This window comes from Triplophysa rosa, linkage group LG18, assembly GCF_024868665.1.
Source record: "Triplophysa rosa linkage group LG18, Trosa_1v2, whole genome shotgun sequence".
Lineage (NCBI taxonomy): Eukaryota > Metazoa > Chordata > Actinopteri > Cypriniformes > Nemacheilidae > Triplophysa > Triplophysa rosa.
The window spans coordinates 3,547,806-3,569,459 of NC_079907.1; the positions used below are offsets into that span (position 1 = coordinate 3,547,806).

The window sequence follows — 21,654 nt, forward strand, 5'->3', positions numbered from 1 at the left end:
GGCTTCATTGGGATTAAACGGAGAGCAAATGGAAACTTGTGTCTCAGATATTCCTCGTGAGAAATAGAGCCATAAATCTCAACAATGTCACAAACTGAGATTTGCCAAATCTGCAATCAAAAGTCAAAATGATTGAAGATCTCGATATGAACTCAGTTTTACTCAAATTTACCCAACTCCAGATTATTTACTATACAATCGTACTCTTAATGTATTTTAATAATGGTTTCATTTGTTTCGGTTTTTCCCCATGCTGGCTTCTAAACATTGTTGTGAATTTCAATAATGTCTTCGATCTTTATAGAACATCCTTTATGTCTCAAAATCTTCTGACCTATAGTAATGCATCTCAATTGCAACGTTTCTGCCTTTAAAGCAATTCCTCTTGTATCTGAGGTAAAGGTAGAGCCAGTGGTTCCACCAATAGGAGATTGGGAAGGTGAACTCTTTGAACAATGTTTTAGCATGAGAAGATAAAAGCGTACGGGTGTGTAACACTATATATGTGCAAGCACCAGCAGAATGTCTTTACTTCTGCCGTTGCTTCTCTCAGCAGTTTTAAGCTCTTTCTGCTTTCACAATTAGATTATAACTGTTCTTTGGTTTGTTTTGTATCGGTTTGTTGTGTTTAGAAGTTACCCGCACGCGTACTATGAGCCTGGAAACTACGGTCAAGAAAGTGGGAGCTTTGTGTCATTTTTAACATCATCATGCATTTTAATTTTTCACTTTTACATTTTAATATTTCGACTAGGAAGTGCCCCTGACCAATGGAAGTGAAGGTCACAAATTTTACAGTTCCTCTGAGGGAAAGCTGAAGAACTGTTTCGGCATTGCAAAACGATTGTAAGTCACATCGACAAAAGAAAGATTTTTATTATTGAGCCATTCAAGGTCAGCATTGAAAATAGGGCACTTCTGCTTCTAATAGATGCTTATTTCTCTGTTAACCTTACCCATGTAATAGCGGTCTGGAGTTAATGAAATAAAATGGCAATTATATTCTACCTTGGCTCGGCCATGACTGCAGTCAGAGGTCTTTACACACCAATGAGAATGGACATGCTGGAGCTTTGCCTGCGGACAAAATCATATCACAAACCTAATCTTTTATTCCATCCCTTAAACTACATCATTTGTCCATTTTATTAATAGAAACGTTTTGGAAAAAAAAACACTTGGTCTAGACGATAAAGACGCAGGCTTTAACTACATTTTTGATAATTAGAATGTTTTAATCTGTGAAGAGTTTAATTAAATGCAGTAGGCGATATTAACATTGGTCTTTATAACATTAAACTACTTTAGGTGGATAGTGTTTAAGGATGCTGTTGGTTACTGAATTTTTACTACTTTCTTCTATTTTTAACATTAAAGAACTGCAATTCGTAACTTTTGCCTCTATATCGCCATCTCTGTTTGAAACATAGAATTGCAGGTTACTTTATGCGTCTTGTCAAATGACGTCAAACTGACAATTCTAGTAAAATCATTATTATATGCTTACCGTTGTGAATCCGGGCAAGCACTTCAAAGATTTTTATGTACTTGCATTTTTTTAACCAAAAGACGTTACAGATGTGTAAAAGATATAGACCATTTGAATTCTCTAAAATACTGTCTTTCAAAATGAATAGCCACTTCACATTCGTCTTACAAAGAAGAACATGCCATGAAGAGAAAAGATTTTACAAACTTTATTATCAAAATAAGTATAAAAATATAAATACTGTATAAAACAATGCGACAGCATTCAAACGACATGAACATAATGACCGATATTCTACAAATACACAATTCATTGTACAGTTCTAACTCTATGAGCTGAAATGAATCCACAGTTTGACAGAACCCATATAAACCTTCCACAGGAAAACTGCCTCTTAACAGAGATATCAAGTAGTTTACACAATGATCATACTTGTAAAACATTATACACACACTGCACCTATTTTAGACTTGGTCTGCGATAAAAGCTAAGCTTTTTTTAAATCGTTTTCTTCTGGGTTTTTTTGCCATAAACATCGATAGTGTAGAAAGCTACTATCAGTCACCTTGGTTATAAAACACATTGTCCACACCATTGATTACAACAAATCCCTACACTTAAAAGGCATCTTTACTGATTCTTTTGAAGGGGGAAAAGAAGGAGAGATAGACCAGAGGAGGAAGGACAAAGTTAAAAAAGACAGAATGAAGGAGCAGGAAAAGAGAAGAGGGCATGTCTATGTGAAAAGTTGCCAGTAGTTCAAGTTTTGTATGCGTCACACAGCAGAGAACGGGGGAGATTTCAGTAAGTATGTGTTCATTTAGTGCTCTGAGATCTTCAAGTGCGCTGCGTTGCATATCCAGTATTAAGTCTCTCTCTGGGACTCTTGCCCTATATACATATCCGCCAGTTTTTTGAACTGTGGTCCCCAGTGACTCAGATAATCGAAGTCCTGGTCCCCTTCGGTGGCGGCCGATTCCAGCGAGCTCAGAGACTCGGCCAAAGAGCCGCTGCCTTCGTAAGCATAGGTAGCCAAGGAGTCGTAAGGGGGCGCCGTGGGGTCCGAGTCGTTTTCTTGCAGTCGTCCGTTGATAAAGTCTCTGACATCCGTGTTGTCCTTCAGCGGGGACGTGCGGCGGAACGGAAACAGCATTTCGGGCATTATGTCCCGTCGGAGTTTGTTGGTATCGATGACCTCGGGGTTACGGAGGGTTCCGATGTCGAAGGCCTGCGTGTCTTCCTCTCCGCCACCCTCGTCGTTGTAGCTGACCACGTTGTCCCTCACGTCCTCTTTGGAGATGATCAAAGGCTCCTTTTTCTTTTGCCGCCGGAGGGCCGCGAACAATACCACGATCACTGTCGAGACGGAGACAAAAGAAAATGACATCACCATGGTGTAAATAAGACTGAACAAAGCTCTGTCATAGTCATGCATCCTCTAGGCCAGCGAGACACCAGACATCATGGTAAAAGAATTATGTAGTTAGGTACTTTTTTATAACAGCAACATCATATTTGTAGCTAGCGTAAATTCAGTTGAACTTTTATAAGGTTCTTGTGATTACAAAATTGTAAGCATTAATGATTTCATAAACCAGTGTGTTCCAAACCATTGACAAAATTTACATTTATAAGATACAAGACCTCCAATATGGATCAACAACTTCATTCTCCACTTTAAGTTTTCATTGAATTCTAAGCTGTGACATAAATCACAACACAATCACAATAAAATGATACACACAAAGCCAAAGACAGATACGGAGTACGACTGCTGTGGCAACCCGCAAGGCACACTCCACGGACCCGCGAGACCTTATGATTAAGTTCATTTAATTCAATCAAGAAGTGGCCAGGCAATCGATGCTCAGGGACAATGAAGTCGTCTCGATCAACAAAACCAGAAGCACACAGTCAGCTGAAAAACTGCGGCCGGGCAAACGCTATGGATGTGTTAGTTTTCACGGTGCTCAGAGAGGCAGATAGAGAAAGCGAGAGAAAGCGTGCATAATCTCAATCACTGCAGAGAAGAAAGAGCCGCTGCAGAATCACAGGCTGTTCTTGGATGGCTAAAGCAGAGCACAGATAAGACGCCCAGTAAAAACTGCACAGCACTACAGAGAGCTTAGCCCAAGATTCTGAGGAATGTTTCAAAAGGTGTCATGCGCTTAGGATACTCATGAATACAGAGAAGAAAGACGCAGTGTAATGTAGATAAAGACGTCATGCTGCCTGGAGCCATCACCTTGCGGTATTAAAACTTAAAATGAAAAGGTTGCTCTTTTCTTCTCTTACGTAGTACAGATTTGCAGGGTTCCAAAGGGACATGTATATCTAACGAGTTGCAGGAAGACTTCACTTATCAATTTTCATAGTTTCAGTTGAGTTGAAATTCAGCGTATCTTTCTCACACGGTCACTGGTGGTGGCCGCCATGCAAGATTCGATCAGCTGTGAACTGGAAGGCGATATTGTAGCACTTGTTGTGATCTATACACTGTAAAAAAATTCCCTGTTAAATTACAGTAAACAACTGGCAGCTATATTTGCCAGCACATAGCTGCAATTTTACAGCATACCTACTGTAATCTGCAACAACAGTTTATTACTGTAAAAGACATTATAATTTGCACAATATAATACTGTTATTTTACATTTATATTCATGCATTTGGCAGACACTTTTATCCAAAGCGACTTACATTGCATTATCCTATACATTTATACACAGGTATGTGCAATCCTCTGGGATCGAACCCACAACCTTGCGTTGTTAACGCAATGCTCTTACCACTGAGCTACAGGAAAGCTTTTATTAGTAATAAACAATTAATGGAAATCACAGCAGGAACACTAAAATAACAGTATTATATTGTGCAAATTATAATGTCTTTTACAGTAATAAACCGTTGTTGCAGATTACAGTAGGTATGCTGTAAAATTACAGCTATGTGCTGGCAAATATAGTTGCCAGTTGTTTACTGTAATTTAACAGGGAATTTTTTACAGTGTACTTCCTAAATGAAAAAAAGTAATATTTTATACATCTCAATGTAACAAGCATTAAGTATTTCATTGAAGACTGTTCTTGACAGCTAGCTCATATTTTAGTTAAAAACCCATTTGAACCAATTGAAATGATTATAATGTAGGTTCCACTCATACATTTTCTTTAAACAGATATAATTTCCGACAGATGGAAGACAATCATTCTTTCTAAATATATTTTAATGTCACTGTTGGCATAAAATAATGAAACAATGGTAGAAGATTTACAGTAGTAACATTGTCATAATTGATTCATTTTCATGTTGTTCAAAACCTGTTTGAGACTCTTTCCTCTGTGAAACACAAAAGACGACATTTTGAGAAATATCTTCGTGGTTTTGCGTCCATACAATGTAGGTCAACGTCGAGGGCCAATGTTGTTCGATTACCAACATTCTTCAAAATACCTTCTTTTGTGTTCTGCCGAAGAAACAGGTTTGGGATGGCATGAGGGAGAATGTTTAAAGAATGACATTTTTTAGGTCAACTATCCCGCACTGTGTATAAACATTAGACGCTCCCCTTTGTCTATTTAAAAGAAGAAAAAAACACATGGCAAGGCTTAATGAGATCAGGCAGACCATAGTTCACAATGTTCATAGTTTGAGCCAGAAGAGGCGAGAAAAGCGAATTATGTCTATAAAAAGGGAACAGGTGCTGTAGTTTGCAGCTTGTTTTTCCTGTTCAGTGGCGGCTGTCTCTTCGCAGCAGGTGAGCAGAGAGCTCGACCCAGCCTCCCACTCAGGTGTTAATTATGAAGAAGGCACGGCAGGGGGGCAACACGCTGCGTTCTGCCCAGCCCGGGGCCCGCGGTGCGAGCAGGGCTCATCCTGTGATCTGGAAGGGAAATGCTGGTGGAGGAGTCTGGATGAGGAAAGCTCTCACTCGGGCCTACGCTCTTGTAGCGGTGTGTACGGTGGGGTTCGGGGGGGCCATTAGCAAATCTACGGGAAAGGGCGGGATGGAAACAAAGAAGAGGAAAACAGGAAACAAAAAAAAAGAAGGAAAAGCATAATATTTTGTTTAGCAGGTGTATCTGAAAGGTTTATAATACAAGGTGTCAACTCAGCGCTAGCGGATGAATTTAGGGGAAGAACGTGAAAGTGGAGAAGGGGACGGGGTAGGGTGTCTGGTCTCAGTTTGCTAAAGAGAGGAGCAGCGGTGGACTAGATGGTGCCTGAGGGGGGACAGCAGAATATGAGATGGCTAAAGTGGTCTGACACACGGCACACAATAGTCTACACTGTGTAATCGGCAGAAACTGAGTGAAACTATAGTCATACATCATTTTTTGTAGATATTAACAGAAAAGATCTTAAAGGAGCCATGTTCTATACTTAGTAGCGTTTGTTTTGTGCCATAAAAACGGGCAGCAATGCCACCGAAGAATCATTCAGTCAAAGGTTCCTAAAAGAACCATTTCTATCTTTCTTTTTTTGTAGACCATTTTGCTAAATCTAAACAACAAAACCTTCTGTTTCAAATTTTAACCTCTACAAAAATACCCACAGAACAGGAATAAAAATATGAAACAAACATCTTCAAGACTTAACTATATAGCGGTGCTGTCTTTCTGAAAACTTGCATCTCCATGTTTTGTGATTTCATTTTTTTGCCATAAATCATTATTAGTCACCCTTTGTTTGTCACTGGGTTTTGCAAATATCTAACAAATAAAAAGTACACAGCAAAATCGCCAGTGTTAAAAAGGGTCAAATGAACACTCACAGTGTACTATATATAATCCACACTTAAAGAGTGTGGATTATACTGTATAAACACTGTGAGTGTTAATTTGACCCTTTTAACACTGGCGATTTTGCTGTGTATTAGAAAGTGCTGGTCACGGTATTTAATAATTTGGAATGTATGGTGTTTTTCTATTTCCTGAAAAACAGCGAATTTGGATTTCGAAAGGACAGCAATTATATGTGAAATCTGAAAAAAATGCTAACAACTGAAAAAGAAAAAGTGTTGTTTACATTTCGCAAATTGGTCTATAGTCTAAAGTAACCTTTCTTTAACCCTTGTGCAATTCTTTATGGAACCATTTAACCAAGAATGGTTCTTCTATGGCATCAAGAAGCACTTTTGTTTAAAATTGTAAAAATGTTGGTCAAGATTTCTTGCACTAAACATGACTATTTTTGCCCCGCCTTTAGAGTTAAATACGTTTTTCAACCATACCTTTCAGATAAAATCAACACTTTTTTAGATATGATGATACACTTGGAAATACCTCTGATTACTGACAAATGGATTGTAAACTATGTTTAATGTGAACTTCTGTGTACATAAATAACTGATGACATGATTGGACTAACATACGAACTAAGCTAAACGAACACTGAAAGACAGAGAAAGTATTTAAATCCATAATATGAATACGTTGAGGGCCACCAATCAAATCAAACAAACCCAACCCGCTTTGGCCAACATGAAAAATAAATAGCTAAATGTTCCTAAAGTTCTTCAAAATATGACGTTTGGGCGATTCGTACGGGGTCAGACAGCAGGAAATGTTGACGGATTGCCTCGGGTTAGATTGGGGACGCGGGAGATGCACTCATGCAGTTTCAACAATTACTTATTGATGAACGTTTTTAACGTAAGCACAACATGTTTTTCCTTTTTTCCCCTCAGACGCACGCTGTTCTCGACCGGCCGCTTTTTACTTCACAAAAAGGCACAAGTGGCGTTTTACGACGTCAGGAAGAAGCGAGCGACCTACTTACACCTCCGAAGAACACAAAGGCCTTTTTGTCGATTGCATACATTTAATTTTGAAAGCTATTTTTCCCCACCACTGCACTTTCTGAGCGAAGGGGGAAAGAGAGAGAGAGCACCTTCAGTAATGTCCTAATGGAGTGGCCTACTTTTCATTGTCTGGAGGAAATATTCGGAGAAATTTTAAGGGGGAAAAATGAATAAATAACAAGAATAAACAACAGAACGGATGATGCACGGCCCACACTGCGCTGCTGCATCATCAGACAAGAGGTCAAGACGGGTTTCGCTTCGTTCGCCAGACGCTGCGCAACGCACAAGCGTTTATTTTTGGTTCGCTGCATCAAAAAAAAAACAGATTCGGTATCTGTGTGTGGTTTTGAGATCCTAGCACGACCGAATATGAGAACTTGGAGTGCAAACAGCCCATGTCTGCCTAGCAAATAAATCATTGTTATCAAACATGTCACTTGCTTTGACAGATCCTACGCCTCCAAATGTTCTCCAAACTGGACGTCTCAAGAGTACCTGATGTAGTGTGGGGCATGGCTGGAGTTACATATTCTTAGTTTCTTACCTAGCTTAGGTTTTTAACCCCCGCAGTTCTAAAGATTAGCTTTGGTGTGACTTAGATGGCACAATTAACAAACTTTCATAGTCCACCACCTTCTGCGGGTTTTACAGCCAATCTGTGCCAGTACAAGTCAGTCTGGAACCATTAAATGCATTTCCACCAAAGGCCATACAAACTGTCTACCTAAACCTGTTGGTTTTGCACTAGGAACCATTAACGTCAGAGACCGGTGACACGGTGCTGTTCTTCACGACAACACTAACACTAAAAAACTCTAGGTTGCACCTGAACGTGCTCATTAAAACCAACAAAGCCGTCTCTACTAGAAGTGCTTGATGCGGCATGATGCGACATGCATTCAGCTGACGTACACGCTAGAACACCATTTCAGCAACTTTATTTCTCCCACCAGAACATTGTGACCTCACATCAATGCCGGCTCATGAACAAACAACACAAACTCACAGCATTGCCTGAGTCTGACTAACCAAACAAACCACGGCACTTCTTGGGGAAATCCATTTTTTGAGAGTGCATAAATGTGTATAGCGTTTACAAAGGGAAATGTGCTACATTTGAGGCTTCACATCACACATAGTAGTAAACACAAGCTAATGCATGTAAACAGTGCTGTGTGATCAAAGGTCCTGTGTTGCCTAAAGACTCTTTAAAAAAATGCCTATGGCACGCCTGTATGTGTATACAGCATATATACTTTGTAGTTAATGCGCAGTATTTACAAAAAAAAGAAAACATGCAAGTGTGCCGACTTAAAGTAAAAGCTTATGCATTACAGGCCGATCAATACTTACTGAGAAGTATTAAAATGCAGAGTAATATGGCCACCAGCGCTCCCGTGCTCAGACCGGCCGAGAGCAGCAGGGCTTCTGTGCTGCACGTCTGCACGTTTCCACGACTGTCGCAGGCGCAGACTCTGACCGTCAGCGTGCTGGTGCTGCTCTGGATGGGGTAATCGTTGTCTGAGATGACCACAGGCAGCAGGTACGAGCTCACCTCTCTTCTGTTGAAGCTGCCTCTGCGTGTCATGATCCTCGCTGTGTTATCTAGAAAGAAAAAGAAACGGTTACTGAAGATACTGAAAGTGCTTTTTGACTGTCAAGTTTAAATATGGAGTTGTGATTTTGATCGTTTGTAAATAATATATACTAATGTATCATTTGCATGCGAGGAAGCAATGCGGACCCACAATCCATCTATACCAGACTTGGTTGTAAACTTTCTGAACATTTTACCCACAAATATAACAGAAGCTTATTTAAGCATTGTGTGATATTTGAGTCTCTGGGACTCGTTTTCGATGTTTACCAAAAACGCAGATGCAAAATTATGTAATTATTAGGCGCAAAATATATATATATATATTTTTTTAACCTTAGACATTCTTATTTATTCAAGAAAAAAAAAAATGTCCACGCATATCATACACTTTCTCTTATATTTATTTTTATATCTTTTTCATTTGTTTATTTAATTAAAACAATAGCATCTTTTTTTATTAAATTGTCACTGTCCTGCCAAAACCTCGGATTCAGATTCACTGTTTTTCATGAAAAGGGAAAAACACTACTTTTTAAATGATTAAATACTGTGTTGTCAAAGTTGACAAGCACTTTAAAATTTTTTTTTTTTTTGGTTAGATATTTGCAAAACCCAGTGACATAATAATAATGATTCATGGCAAAAAAATAAAAATAGCAAAATATGGAGATACGAGGTTTCAGAAGGACAGCAGCGAAATGTGATTCAACAGAGCTAAATGAAAATTTTTAGAAAGATAATTTTCATCATTTAGAAATGATGGGATGAGAGACAGGGGTAGGAGCCAGGAAAGGACGAGGAGCCGACCAATTGATAAATATTAACAAATATATGCTGTTGGCATAAAGTAATAAAAATAGCAAAATATGGAGATACGAGGTTTCAGAAGGACAGCAGCGAAATGTGGTTTAACAGAGCTAAATGACAATTTTTAGAAAGAAATCATTTAGAAATTATGGGATGAGAGAGAGGGGTAGGAGCCAGGAAAGGACGAGGAGCCGACCAATTGATAAATATTAACCATATATGCTGTTGGAATAAAGTAACTTAACTTTGTAAAGTGTTTTTTACATCACTTTTATGACTGTATTGATTTTAAAAGCTGCGGGTCCACAGCCTGAGTAAAACAAACACGAGACGAGAGTTAAAAGTAAAGTGTGTAATATCTGTACAAGCCTCCCTCCGGTGGTGTAAACAGACGGTCCCGCCCACAAAGTCACACTATTGGTTGAGCCAATGTTGCTATGCCAAGCTAGTCAGGATGCAAAGCGAGCAATAGTTAAATAGCATTGATTGATGACTTTCTCCTATCTCAGCTTAATACGGGGAGTAATTTAACAATGAAAAATCACACGCATCACGTTTGAATGCATGTAATTCTGCTGAAGTACCTTCGTTGTCGAAGATGGTGAAGTTCGGATTGATGGTGCTTAGACTGAAGACAAACTTGTGGCCGACGAGAGGTTCATCCGTGTCCACGGCGCTTATGGTCTGAATGAGCTGGAAACAAATAACACACTTAGATTCATTTCTATTTCTTTGTATTTTTGATTTTGTATTTCATTCACTCGCATAAAACACGTCATACCTGACCGGCTTTGACGTTCTCGCACACAAAGGTCTCGTAGTACATGGCGAACTCGGGCGCGTTGTCATTCACATCTCGTACTTTGATAAACACCGGGACTCTGGTTTGCAGGGCAGTACCTAGACGCCAGTGATGAATGTGTTTCAGCAATCGTGGGAGATATTCAGTTTGCATTCAAGAGTCTAATTTCAGGTCTCTAAATTTGTCTGTCAGCTCTTTACCCCGGGCTTGTATTCCTCTACAGAAAACATGAATTAAACCACAACCATGGATGACAGTTTGATTTTTGTCATCAGTCATTTACTGCTGTGCTGCAGTTTCAGCCGCCGCTGAGAACGTCTCGGGGCTCTAGAAGTTTTTTGCCCATCTAAGATAAAGTTATCGCATTGTTTTAACCCTCATGATCTGTGCAGGGTCTGAGAGACCCGAAAACCATTGAAAAAAAAGCTCAGTTATGTATCAGGTTTATGCACCTTCATGATTTTCTCTAATCTTATTAGAACCTGATTATAAGCAACACTGGAAACTTGATAACATGCTTCAGAAATGACAAATTACATCTGTGTGGGGTTTCAGGGACCCTGGATTTTAAAACAAAACAAGAATAAATGCAAAAATCTCGCACGGGTGTAGTAGACCAGTGGTTCTCTAATAATTGGGTTCCTCGCCACAGCAGAGCAGTGCAGTGTTGGCTTGCTCACCGGGAGACTGCATTTATTTATTTATTTATTCATTTATTTATTAGATATTATTTATTATAATGATCTTGCTTGGTCTATAAACACCATGCACTGTGCTGTGTTTTACCTTTCTGTGTTTTTCTTATTTGCTCCTGTAAAGCTGCTTTGGAACAATGCACATTGTGAAAAGCGCTATATAAATAAAATTGAATTGAATTGAATTGGTTCTCAAACTTTTTCGTTGTAAGGCCCCCCTTTGTGTTAAGTGCATCGCTTTGTGGCCCCCCATATAAAGACGTATAATCTTAAACTTAGAATTTTAATTAAACCAAAAACATTCAGTTATACAATGCTGGAACCTCAATTCTTTTGGTTGGTGGTGTCATTTTTATGATGTTTGATTGCATAAAATCTATGATAAATTTCTATATTTCATAAAATGCCACAAAATCTGTGGCCCCCCTGGATCCATCTTGGGGCCCCCCAGGGGGCCACGGCCCCCAGTTTGAGAACCACTGTAGTAGACACACTCCTGGCAAATATTGTTTTATTTATTTGTTTGTTTTTGTTTACAATTTCTGTTTTTGCTGGGATAAAATTATAACACTTATGTAATTGACCATCATGTTTCTAAAAAGTGTCTATAGTATACGATAAAACAGCTTCAATATGATCTACCTATTGACTGCTTTAACGGCAACAGCATAAACAAACTTTTGGTAGACCTCTGCAAAGAATCTGTAACTGTTGAGTTGTTTTAATTTAATTCAATTCAATTGATATACAGTAACATATTAATATAAATTAAGTAATTAATTAAGGTAATTGTTATATCATAACCAAACAGACTGGAATTTACCTTTGGGCCCAAGGTTATTTTAGCTTACTCAAATTAAAACTTTGAAAATGTTTATTTATATTAAAATCAAATAAAATATTGCCCTAAAAATGATTGAAAAAAACTTCAAATAAACGTATATACTCAAATTATAATAATAAACAAAAACTAAAATAAAAATAAATGAATCTTAAATAGCAACATGACAAATAAACAAATAAATAATAAAATGACAAAAGCAAATAACAGAATTCAACAAAAATTAACATAAAAATTAAAAAATTAAAGCCAATTTAAATTATTAATCAAACTATATTAAACTTAAAACAAAACTATAATAACTATGTTTGGGCCTAGCATGTGCGATTGATGAAACGGTCTATAGTCTAATAATGATCTAGTATAAGTATATAAATCTTGGACAACGAACAAACAGTAAAGCTATTCTGAGCAGAACAAGACTAAACAGCTTTCAGTACAAAAAAAATGCATGTCGTGCTTTAAAACTTTTTCTGATTTCACATTCTGAATTTAAAAAACATTGAAAGCGATCTCTTGGCATTACTAAACGTACTCTACAAAGGGAACAAAAAGAGAACAATTTGGCTGCATTGAAGCGCAGATTACCGCCCAATCAAGAGTGAACATTGTCTCATTTCATATCTACGATACAAACTTACTGAGTTCTGTGGCCAGAACGGAGACGTTGTGCCATTTGGATGTTTCTCTGTCCAGACCCTGCAGTGTGCTGATGGTACCATTGTTGGAATCGATGTTAAACAGCCTTTCCAGGTCTGTGTGGCGATCAATGGTGTATCTGAAACAAGAATGACTGTAATGAATGCGAGACAATAGAGAGCTGATTATGGCCGGACGCGGGGACAGAACGTTCTGGGTTTTAAGACGTTGTAAACATGCCCAATTGAAGAGTACATCGCACATCCAATAATAAAGGGTAGAGAACAGAGACAAACCGTATAAATTAGCACAGAGTGGTTTAGTAGCGATGGATAGGTTGTGGGTGTAACAATGTATACGCTGGATGGATTGTCCTGTAAGTCGCTTTCAATAAAAGCATCACAATTTTGTACCGACATCCAAACATCAGCAATGTCAATACATGCTAGTTTTTAGATGATCAATTATGCGTTACGCAGCTGCGACAAACCACGTCTTAGCTCACGCAACTATCAATTATCTATAGCCGCATATCACGTGTTGTGAATTCCGAAGTGGTCGATTTGCGAGAGGCTGAATGCTGATCGCGATGTTCATCCCCTGCCTTTTGTTTCCATGAAATAAGAAAAGGAAATCTTTCCTATTAAAGCCATTTATCAACGTCAACTTACATATTCTGCTGACATTTAAATATGCAACTGAGTGTGGCGTGCTTGAGGGAGCCAGACGGACAGGCTTTTCAGACGATCGCTCATAGTGCGAACGTGGACAGGAGACGAGAGACAAGGCAGAGTCTTTCACATCAAGTTTTTGACTTATAGAAGTCAGAATTTCGAAGGGAGGGCGGAGGGGGGCAAGACAGCGCCTGTATTCATCTTGCTGAACTTCCGCAGGGAAATCACCAACTGAGGCTCCATGAATAATTTGCTTCCCCCTGCCTTTACACACGCATGCACGCACGCTCGCACTCTCGGGGACATGTTGATGGATTAGATTTAACTGAGCACAAAACATCTGATCATAAACCAAACTGTGAAAGGAGAATATGCGTTGTGCTAGATTTTCATACGGCGGGATGACTAGGGATGAGAAGAGGAACTCTTTGTATATGTGGGTGCTAACAGTGGATTTCTATTAGCTTTTATGCCATCTACATGCTAGTGTACTCATGCACAAAACCACGGAGACATTTCTCAAGATATCTTTTGTGTTACAAAGAGGACTACATTCCAAAAAGTCATACAGGTTTTGAAAAACATTAGGGTGAATAAATGATGACAGACTTTACATTTTTGGGTGAACTCTCTCTCTTTATTTTGCATAAATACATTTAGGTTGGACTTCAACTTAACTCAGAGTTTCATTTTCCTGTTTTCTCATTTCGTTCGACTGTTGCACATTTTTATTCGTCCTTACGGAAAAGCAGCACTTGTTTGTTAGCTGGATATTCAAAGCATTTAATTAGCGTGTCGCTGTGTTCAAATCTCTATTGGACCGTTAAATGGCCTGTTACAATAGCCACGATTATCTGTTGACAGAAGCTTCCTTATTAGCTAAATCAGCCTGGAGTTTGTAATGAAACTAATGTAATGAGCGCAATACGATTCAGAGGGAGTGCAACACTAAGGCATTATAAACATCAATTCCACAGCACAAAAACATTGAAGGTTTTTTGATCTTTTGAGACCGAACAGTTCATTGATCTATAAAAACATATTGCAACTTTCTGTACTCGAAACTTGTGTAATGGAAGATTTATTGAAACAGAGCTGCCACATATGAGCCATAAAAACCATGCGACTGATTACTACACACAACAGATTCGAAAAGTCTTTGAATAGGTTAGTTCAGTGGTTCTCAAACTTTTTCGTTGTAAGGCCCCCTTTGTGTAGAGTGCATCGCTTTGCGGCCCCCCAAATAAAGACTTATAATCTTAAATTTAACATTTTTATTTAAACAAAAACATATTCGGTTATACAATGCTGAAACATCAATTCTTTTGTCTGGTGGTCTTATTTTTCTGATGTTTGATTGCATAAAATCTATGATCAATTTCTATATTTCATAAAATGCCACAAAATCTGTGGCCCCCTGGATCAATCTCAGGGCCCCCCGGCCCCCAGTTTGAGAACTACTGGGTTAGTTCACAAAAAATAAAAAGTGAAAATTCTGTCATCATGTATTCATTCACCCTCGGACTCTTTCTTATGCGGAACACAAAAGAAGATATTTTGTGAAATGTTTCAGTTTGTCTCATTGTTTGGGGGCCAATGCTTTCTTCAAAATATATTCTTTTGTGTTCTACAAAAGAAAGATAGCCATACATGTTTGGAATGACATGGGAGTATGTAAACGATGAAAGAATTTTCATTTTGGGTGAACTATCCCTTTAAGGCCCCACCAAAATCTGGGGAAAGCATGCATCATGTACTGGTGAAGCAATTTAGACGGATGTTTGGTGTAAAACAACGAATGTTGTGACCCATCTTCATTACATTTGCCATACAAAGAAACGTCTAATACATTCAAAGAATATTTTTGAACACTATGTCTGTACACTGAATCAAACCCACCACCTTCACTCTCACGATGCCTAATTATGTTCTTAAAATCAACTGATGGTTACTCACTTGACCAGGTGATTGACCATATCAGGGTCCCGGGCCGTCACCGTGCCAATCGAGCTCCCGCCAGGGGTGTCCTCGTCCACTTCGAAAATGTACAGGGCTCGACCGAAGACGGGCGGTTCGTCCACATCGGTGACCGTGATCCTGACCACCGCCGTGTCGCTGAAAGGCCCCAGGTGCTCGAAGCGTCGATCTATGTGCGTGTTGGTCACCTGCACCCGCAGCGAGTATAACCTTTTACTCTCGTAATCCAGTGGCTGAAAGAGAGAAGGTCACGAGGGAGAAGATAACATGTTAGGCGGGTCCTCACGTCCCGTCTGAATAAAAGGAAGGCTTACATTTCAGATCTGTTTCAGCTCCGCGCGGATTAACGGCGTGGTCCGGCTAAACTTTTGTAAATCGAAACCCCGTCAGTTTTCGATACTTTTATTGCAGAGCCGTTATCGCTGCCCCTTTCTTTCGAGCTGAATGTCTTTTCTATTAAAGGCAGAGCACATCGTCCATTCAGTGCTGCCTTTTAATTATGAAACGATTAAAGACTCAAGGTGCGATCTTTTACCTTTCGTCCATTCAGGCCTGCTATCTTTTATTCTAGTTCAAGCAATAAGATTTGCATAATTGCCTAAGTCCCGTCAAAGCCTGACCCAACATAGAGTGGATATAAAGCTATAGGCAGATTTCAGCAGGCAAATGGATCCCAGCACTATACAAAAGGCAAAAAGGACTTTTTTGGTTGTGAATAGTATTAAGCACCTTTGTAAAGTTGAGAGGACACGAAGGCTTCGATTTAGAGGATTATATTCTATGCACTTTCCTTCGTACCGGTGCGCACATGCAGGGAGAATGAAAAGGAAGAAAAAGCCGCAGGATTTTATTGCAAATGTAATGTATAAAACATGAGCTATAGGTGCTGTTTACCCGTTTCACAGTTATAACTCCTTCCTGGCTGGTTCCGTCCGTGATTACATTAAACACGTCTTGGCCGTCTCCATCCAGGATGGAGTACCACAACTCTGCGTTCTCGCCAACGTCGGCGTCGTACGCTTTGATCCGGCCCACCGACGAGCCGATATTGGCCGACTCCGGCGCGGAGAGATGGTAAGTGCCTAGAGGAGGGAGAAAAGGAAAAATAAATCAATTGAGTAAACAGTCAGGTGTTTGTACGGACCCTTTGTTCTCAACCGAGGCGCTTCGGCGTGTATTTGTCAATTTATTTATCCTCCTCTCAGGGGAGAAGCAAAGCTGCGTCTCTGTGGTTATTCTTTAATAGAATTTCAGCTCCGATGAGTCATTGGAGGAGGTTCCTTTTAAACCAGAACTGTTTCTGATGTGCCTCTTGTATTGGATTTGAGACTGTGGCAAAAAAGAGGGATTATCACCCCAAATGAAGCTCTTGCACTCTCTCTCTCTCTCTCTCTCTCTCTCTCTTTATTCTCATCCTCTCTCGTTCTAAAAGCTTCTTTCTGTTGAAATTTTGTTCTGGGTTCATATTAGTCAGTCGGAGAAATGGCTGTACATTCCAGATGAGTTTGTGCTGTTCTGTGGCCGTTGAAACGTGACACATAAATGCAAAACATCCAAACAACTTCATTCAACGGCCTAATTCCGTATGCTGATGATGTTGATGTGATGTCTATTTGCAAGTCCAAGCGATGTGGAGTTCATAAACATCCTCATAATCTTATCTGCATAAATTATTAATAGTTGAGTGGAAAACACATTAGATTTAGATCCTTCAGACGTGCACAAGGCTTTTTTTTCCTCACTGCTAGATGCCGCTAACGTTCATACATTGGACCTTTAAATCAGCCATATTCTACGCTTCATCCCTGAAGTTTAATGAGACGAAGGACAGATAAGAATATTTTAACGGTCTAGGTATTACATTATTTCAAAATGGATTCGAAAGTAGTTATGGGCTCAAATCCCAGGGAACTCATGACAGCCAGACGCTTTTGATAAATGGGCTTGTCAGCTGCGTAAATGTAATATAAACGAAATACCACAACATGCACATGAAAGGCTTGCTTACTGTGGGGAAATCGAGGGGGACTGTTGTTGACATCCAGAAGGGTGATGTTGACCGTAGCGGTCCCAGAGAGCCCACCCATCTGTCCAGCCATGTCCTTAGCTTGAATCACCACCTGATAGTGTTCCCGATTCTCTCGGATCATGTTCGGAAGGGCCGTCCTTATGACGCCTGACAAAAAAGATGAGCACAGGTTTTGTTAGGTGCACCCTAATGAGCGTTCTGTCTTCTTTATTTATACGTTAATGTCACGCTAAAAAAAGACGGTCGGATGAGACGAAACCAAGGAGATGAATTCCATGCCTTCGGGTATTTTAAAGAGAGAGTTCTAATTGAGCAGGATGTCAATCTTTAAATCATGTTGTGATGAGGTTATTAGTGTATATGAACGCTGAATTCTTCACCGCAGTACGCTTCAATTGTGAAACTTAATAAGGCAGATGGAGAACGGCCAGTTTTGCTGTCGATGTCAACAAAAAAAGTGCTTTGTGGTTGCTAAGGTTCTGGTCTCTGTGCACTGCCATTGTGGTTGCTAGGGTGTTCAGGGCTTAAAGTGACAGTTCACCCAAAAATGAAAACTCGGTCATCATTTACTCATCCTCTTGTCATATCAAACCTGTATGACTTTCTTTCGTTTGCTAAACTCAAAAGAAGATATATTTTGAAGAATGTTGGTAACCGAACAACGGCGGTACCCATTGACTTGCATTGGTTTTGTGTCTATACAACAGAAGTCAATGGGTACCGCCTACCGCCTAGTTGTTCGCCTATCATCATTCTTCAAAATATCTTCTTTCGTGTTTTGCAGAAGAGAACTTGAAAGGTTGTTGATTTGAATCCCAGGGAACGTGTATATCGAAGAAATGTATACATTATATAATGTATAATTGTAAATCACTTTGAATGAAAGTGTCCGCCAAATGCATGCTGTAAATGTACCATAAATGTAAATATCCAATATCATATCAAAATGTGCTCCGTAATATCTGTTCAACCTACCAGTTTCAGGTTCCACTGAGAAATACGGCTGGCCCTGCAGTATGCTGTAAACCAGCTTGGCGCTGTTTCCATACGCTTCATCATCTGCATCAGTGGCGGTGACTCGCATTACAAATGCACCTTGAGAAAGCAAGCGAGAGAGAGAATTATAGAGATTTGTGCGCAAACATTTCCTGAAATTTCAGACCCAACAAGCCCCAAAGAATCTGTAAAACGTGATTCACTCATCCTTAAAACCTTAACCTGGATTAAAGCCTAAACATGCACCATGACCCATATTTAGCTAAAATGTGGGTATGTAGACACGCCGCCACCACTCCAAATCCCCAACACGAGCAGCGATCAAGGGGAATGTGCGATCGCTCGCCACGCTTTCATCTTCCTTATCTTAATGTCTTGCTTATCTAAATCCTGGTCTCATAATTACTCCGGCAGCACGGTGGGATGGACGCGTCTTTAATTGTAGGTTTTCTTTCGCTGGCTCTCTCGTCGGGTCACTCCATTCATTTTCTGCTCTGATGCAATCTGCCGTATGTCGCTGAGAAACGTCAGGCTAATAATCTGCTCAAAAAACATTATAATTAGACCAATTAATCCAAAGCTAACATGATTTTGGGGGGTTTCGTTTTCAGCTTGACACCACTTTGGACAGCTGTAGGAGGAAAAATACAAATGTGTATGGTATAAAAGCTCTTTTAAATCTGCAATCTAAATGCAATGCTTAAAAAAAGCAACGAGACACTAAAGGGCTTGCGTTATAGCGCATTTACAATATTGTGCCTTATCCAATCAGATCGTGCCAAATGTTGTTCATAAAATGACCGAAGACTGCTATGTACCATTAACAAACAACAGTTTGATCTTGTGTTGCCTTCAGATAGAACAACTTTAGCCCAGCAAACGTCAAGGACAAAATCACTCACATTCCTATTTGCTAACAGCCACGCTTTCCATTACAATCCCGCGTCGCTTCCTCCGCTTCGTTTTTTTCATATTTGTACTACTGACATCTTACTGTTCCGTCTTCAGAATTACTTTGGAGGTGACTTCACGTTTTCTCAGCCTCACCTTTTGAAGGTGGACCGAATGCCCGTGTTGTTTCTGCCATGGATCAGCGGCGTCCTTGGCATCGACAAGACCTCCGCCGAGCGCCGTTCCCTCTCCGAACGACTCGGAGAATACTAATGAACGAGGAAACATCTGTCGCCCTCCGATCCCATTCCGATAACACGGAGAGAAACAGAGCCTCTGTCTTCATGGATGGCCAAATCTGATTAACGGCAAGCACGTTCGCAACACATGGCCGGTTTGTACGGTTTAAAAGCGAGTGCCACCGCGACCCCTCGGCTTGGCAAGCGGAGCTGTTCGTGAATTCATGCACAGCCAGGAGAAAGTAAGAGGTGAAGCGTCAAACGAGCACAGCGTCCCATTTACGTTCGAGGGCCGTGGATGATGAAACTTTGAACCCGATAGAGCAATAAAGAAATGAAAGGATGAACAAGCTTGCTGGAAAAAGAAACGGAAAAGAACGACGCAGCTTGGGTTTCAGAGGACTTGGAGGAAAACTACTGTTGCTTCTTTTGGCAGATTGTGTTGAATAAATAACTCCCCACCCAGAGTCAAAGCGGCTGTAACAATAAATGCTTTCACATTCGAGTGAAATGAGAATCAGAAGTGACAGTGCACGGACCAACCTGCCATTTATCGTGTTAAGAATCTGTAAAACAACACGGCATGTACTCAAGCTTGCAAAACACAGGTACCGTTGAGAAACCCAAGTGTCTCAACAGAGAGGATCAGGCGCTGTAATGTAAGAACCAAACAGAGAGTCCCTGAAGCTTGAGTGGTCCTGCACGTGTCTGAAAAGATGACTGCTAGTGTTTCAAGCCTGAGGGATCTACTTTACAACAAACTCCACAGCAGTAATCTCTCTCCAATGAGAGACTTACTGAATTATAAATTCCCAATTTAAACACTCCTTTTCGAGTAGATCCCTCAGAAGCCCGTCGGATTGGTTGATCTTTTTCGAGAGTGTAAACACTGCAAAGTATTGGAAAAGTATAAATTTCATGTTTACCAACGTTTCCATTGTGTCAAGCGCTCTCAAACAATACTTCATGAAGCGACAAACCCAACTAGGTTCACCAAGACATACAAACACTTCAAGCATAATTTCCTCATTTCCTTGTGATTAGTCTTTGATTCATTCGCCGGTCACAATGATTAAGATCCACAATGATTATCTTATCATAGCACAAAATCTTTAATCAAAGCCGGCTGCCTTGTTTTTGTCGCAACCGCAAATGAGTTTTGATTCATTTGCGATAAACCTGCGGGTTAATTTGTTGCTCGGTGAAGGGTAATTGATTTCTAGCCACAGCATCCCATTCGTTTACTTTGATTCTTGTCCGCTTCTTCTAACGGGTATAAATTTACCGATAATTGAACGAATTCAGACGAGATATCGGAAGATCTTTATCCTTCCTGCGAATCACGTGAAGTGTGCGTTTGGCGTAGTTTTAATCAGCGATGATGATGAAGTGGCTGGGGAACTTTTCTACTCAACATGCAATCATTTTGAATGATCCTCATGGGAGCTTTTGTTTTTCAGCACGGTTTGTCCAGAACTACTTCGATTTGGACTGGATGTGGAGGCACTTTGGCATAATTTGGGTTCTTGTGTGAGTGAGTGTATGATTGAGTTAATGACGCGGTACTTCTTGCAAAAATAACTTGCACCTGGATGTGAAAATCTGCATAAAAAAGCAAAATGTTTTCGTAATAGTTTCCATTAGATGCAAACTGTCATTAATTTGACGCTCTGAGTGAGTTTCACCATTTAAAAAACAAGTAATTGGTAATAGTTTAGTCCCAAAAGAACATTCTGTCATTATTTATTGACCCTAGTGTCTAATCCAATAAGCACTTTTAGAAGACATCTTTAAGAATACACACACAACCATCAACCAAACTATAAACCCGATTTCTACTCACCAACATTAGACATCTCTGAAACGCTGGCCACATAGGTGTCCTTGGCAAACTTTGGCTCGTTGTCATTAATGTCGTGAATCTTGATGATGAACTCAGAGGCCCTTTCAAGATCTTGTCCAGAGGTTTTGTTGACTGCTTTGGCGCTCAGGGTGTACGAAGCTTTTTCTTCCCTGTCTAGCCTCCTGATCGCGTGGATGTCACCCGAATTCTCGTCGATCTCAAATACAGTTCCAGCCCCGTCTCCGGTCAGCACGTACTTCACGCTTCCATCTTCAACATCCATGTCTGAGTGAAGCTTAAAAAGAGCAAAGACCGTTTCAGGACAT

The 21,654-nt window shown here is 40.0% G+C and overlaps 1 protein-coding gene across 1 annotated transcript in view; it reads right to left on the minus strand.

Moving 5' to 3' along the window:
- Positions 1–1,715: 1,715 nt before the first annotated feature.
- Positions 1,716–21,654, minus strand: part of LOC130569254 (cadherin-10) — a 42,398-nt gene continuing 22,459 nt past the window's right edge. Inside the window, exons 3-12 of the mRNA XM_057358775.1 lie at positions 21,329–21,623; positions 18,335–18,454; positions 17,339–17,506; positions 16,225–16,412; positions 15,310–15,563; positions 12,682–12,818; positions 10,484–10,602; positions 10,287–10,395; positions 8,649–8,900; positions 1,716–2,845 (exon numbers count right to left, since the gene is read on the minus strand). Of these exons, the coding sequence (XP_057214758.1) occupies positions 2,355–2,845; positions 8,649–8,900; positions 10,287–10,395; positions 10,484–10,602; positions 12,682–12,818; positions 15,310–15,563; positions 16,225–16,412; positions 17,339–17,506; positions 18,335–18,454; positions 21,329–21,623 (2,133 nt within the window). The 3' untranslated portion in view covers positions 1,716–2,354. The remainder of the gene's footprint in view (positions 2,846–8,648; positions 8,901–10,286; positions 10,396–10,483; positions 10,603–12,681; positions 12,819–15,309; positions 15,564–16,224; positions 16,413–17,338; positions 17,507–18,334; positions 18,455–21,328; positions 21,624–21,654) is intronic.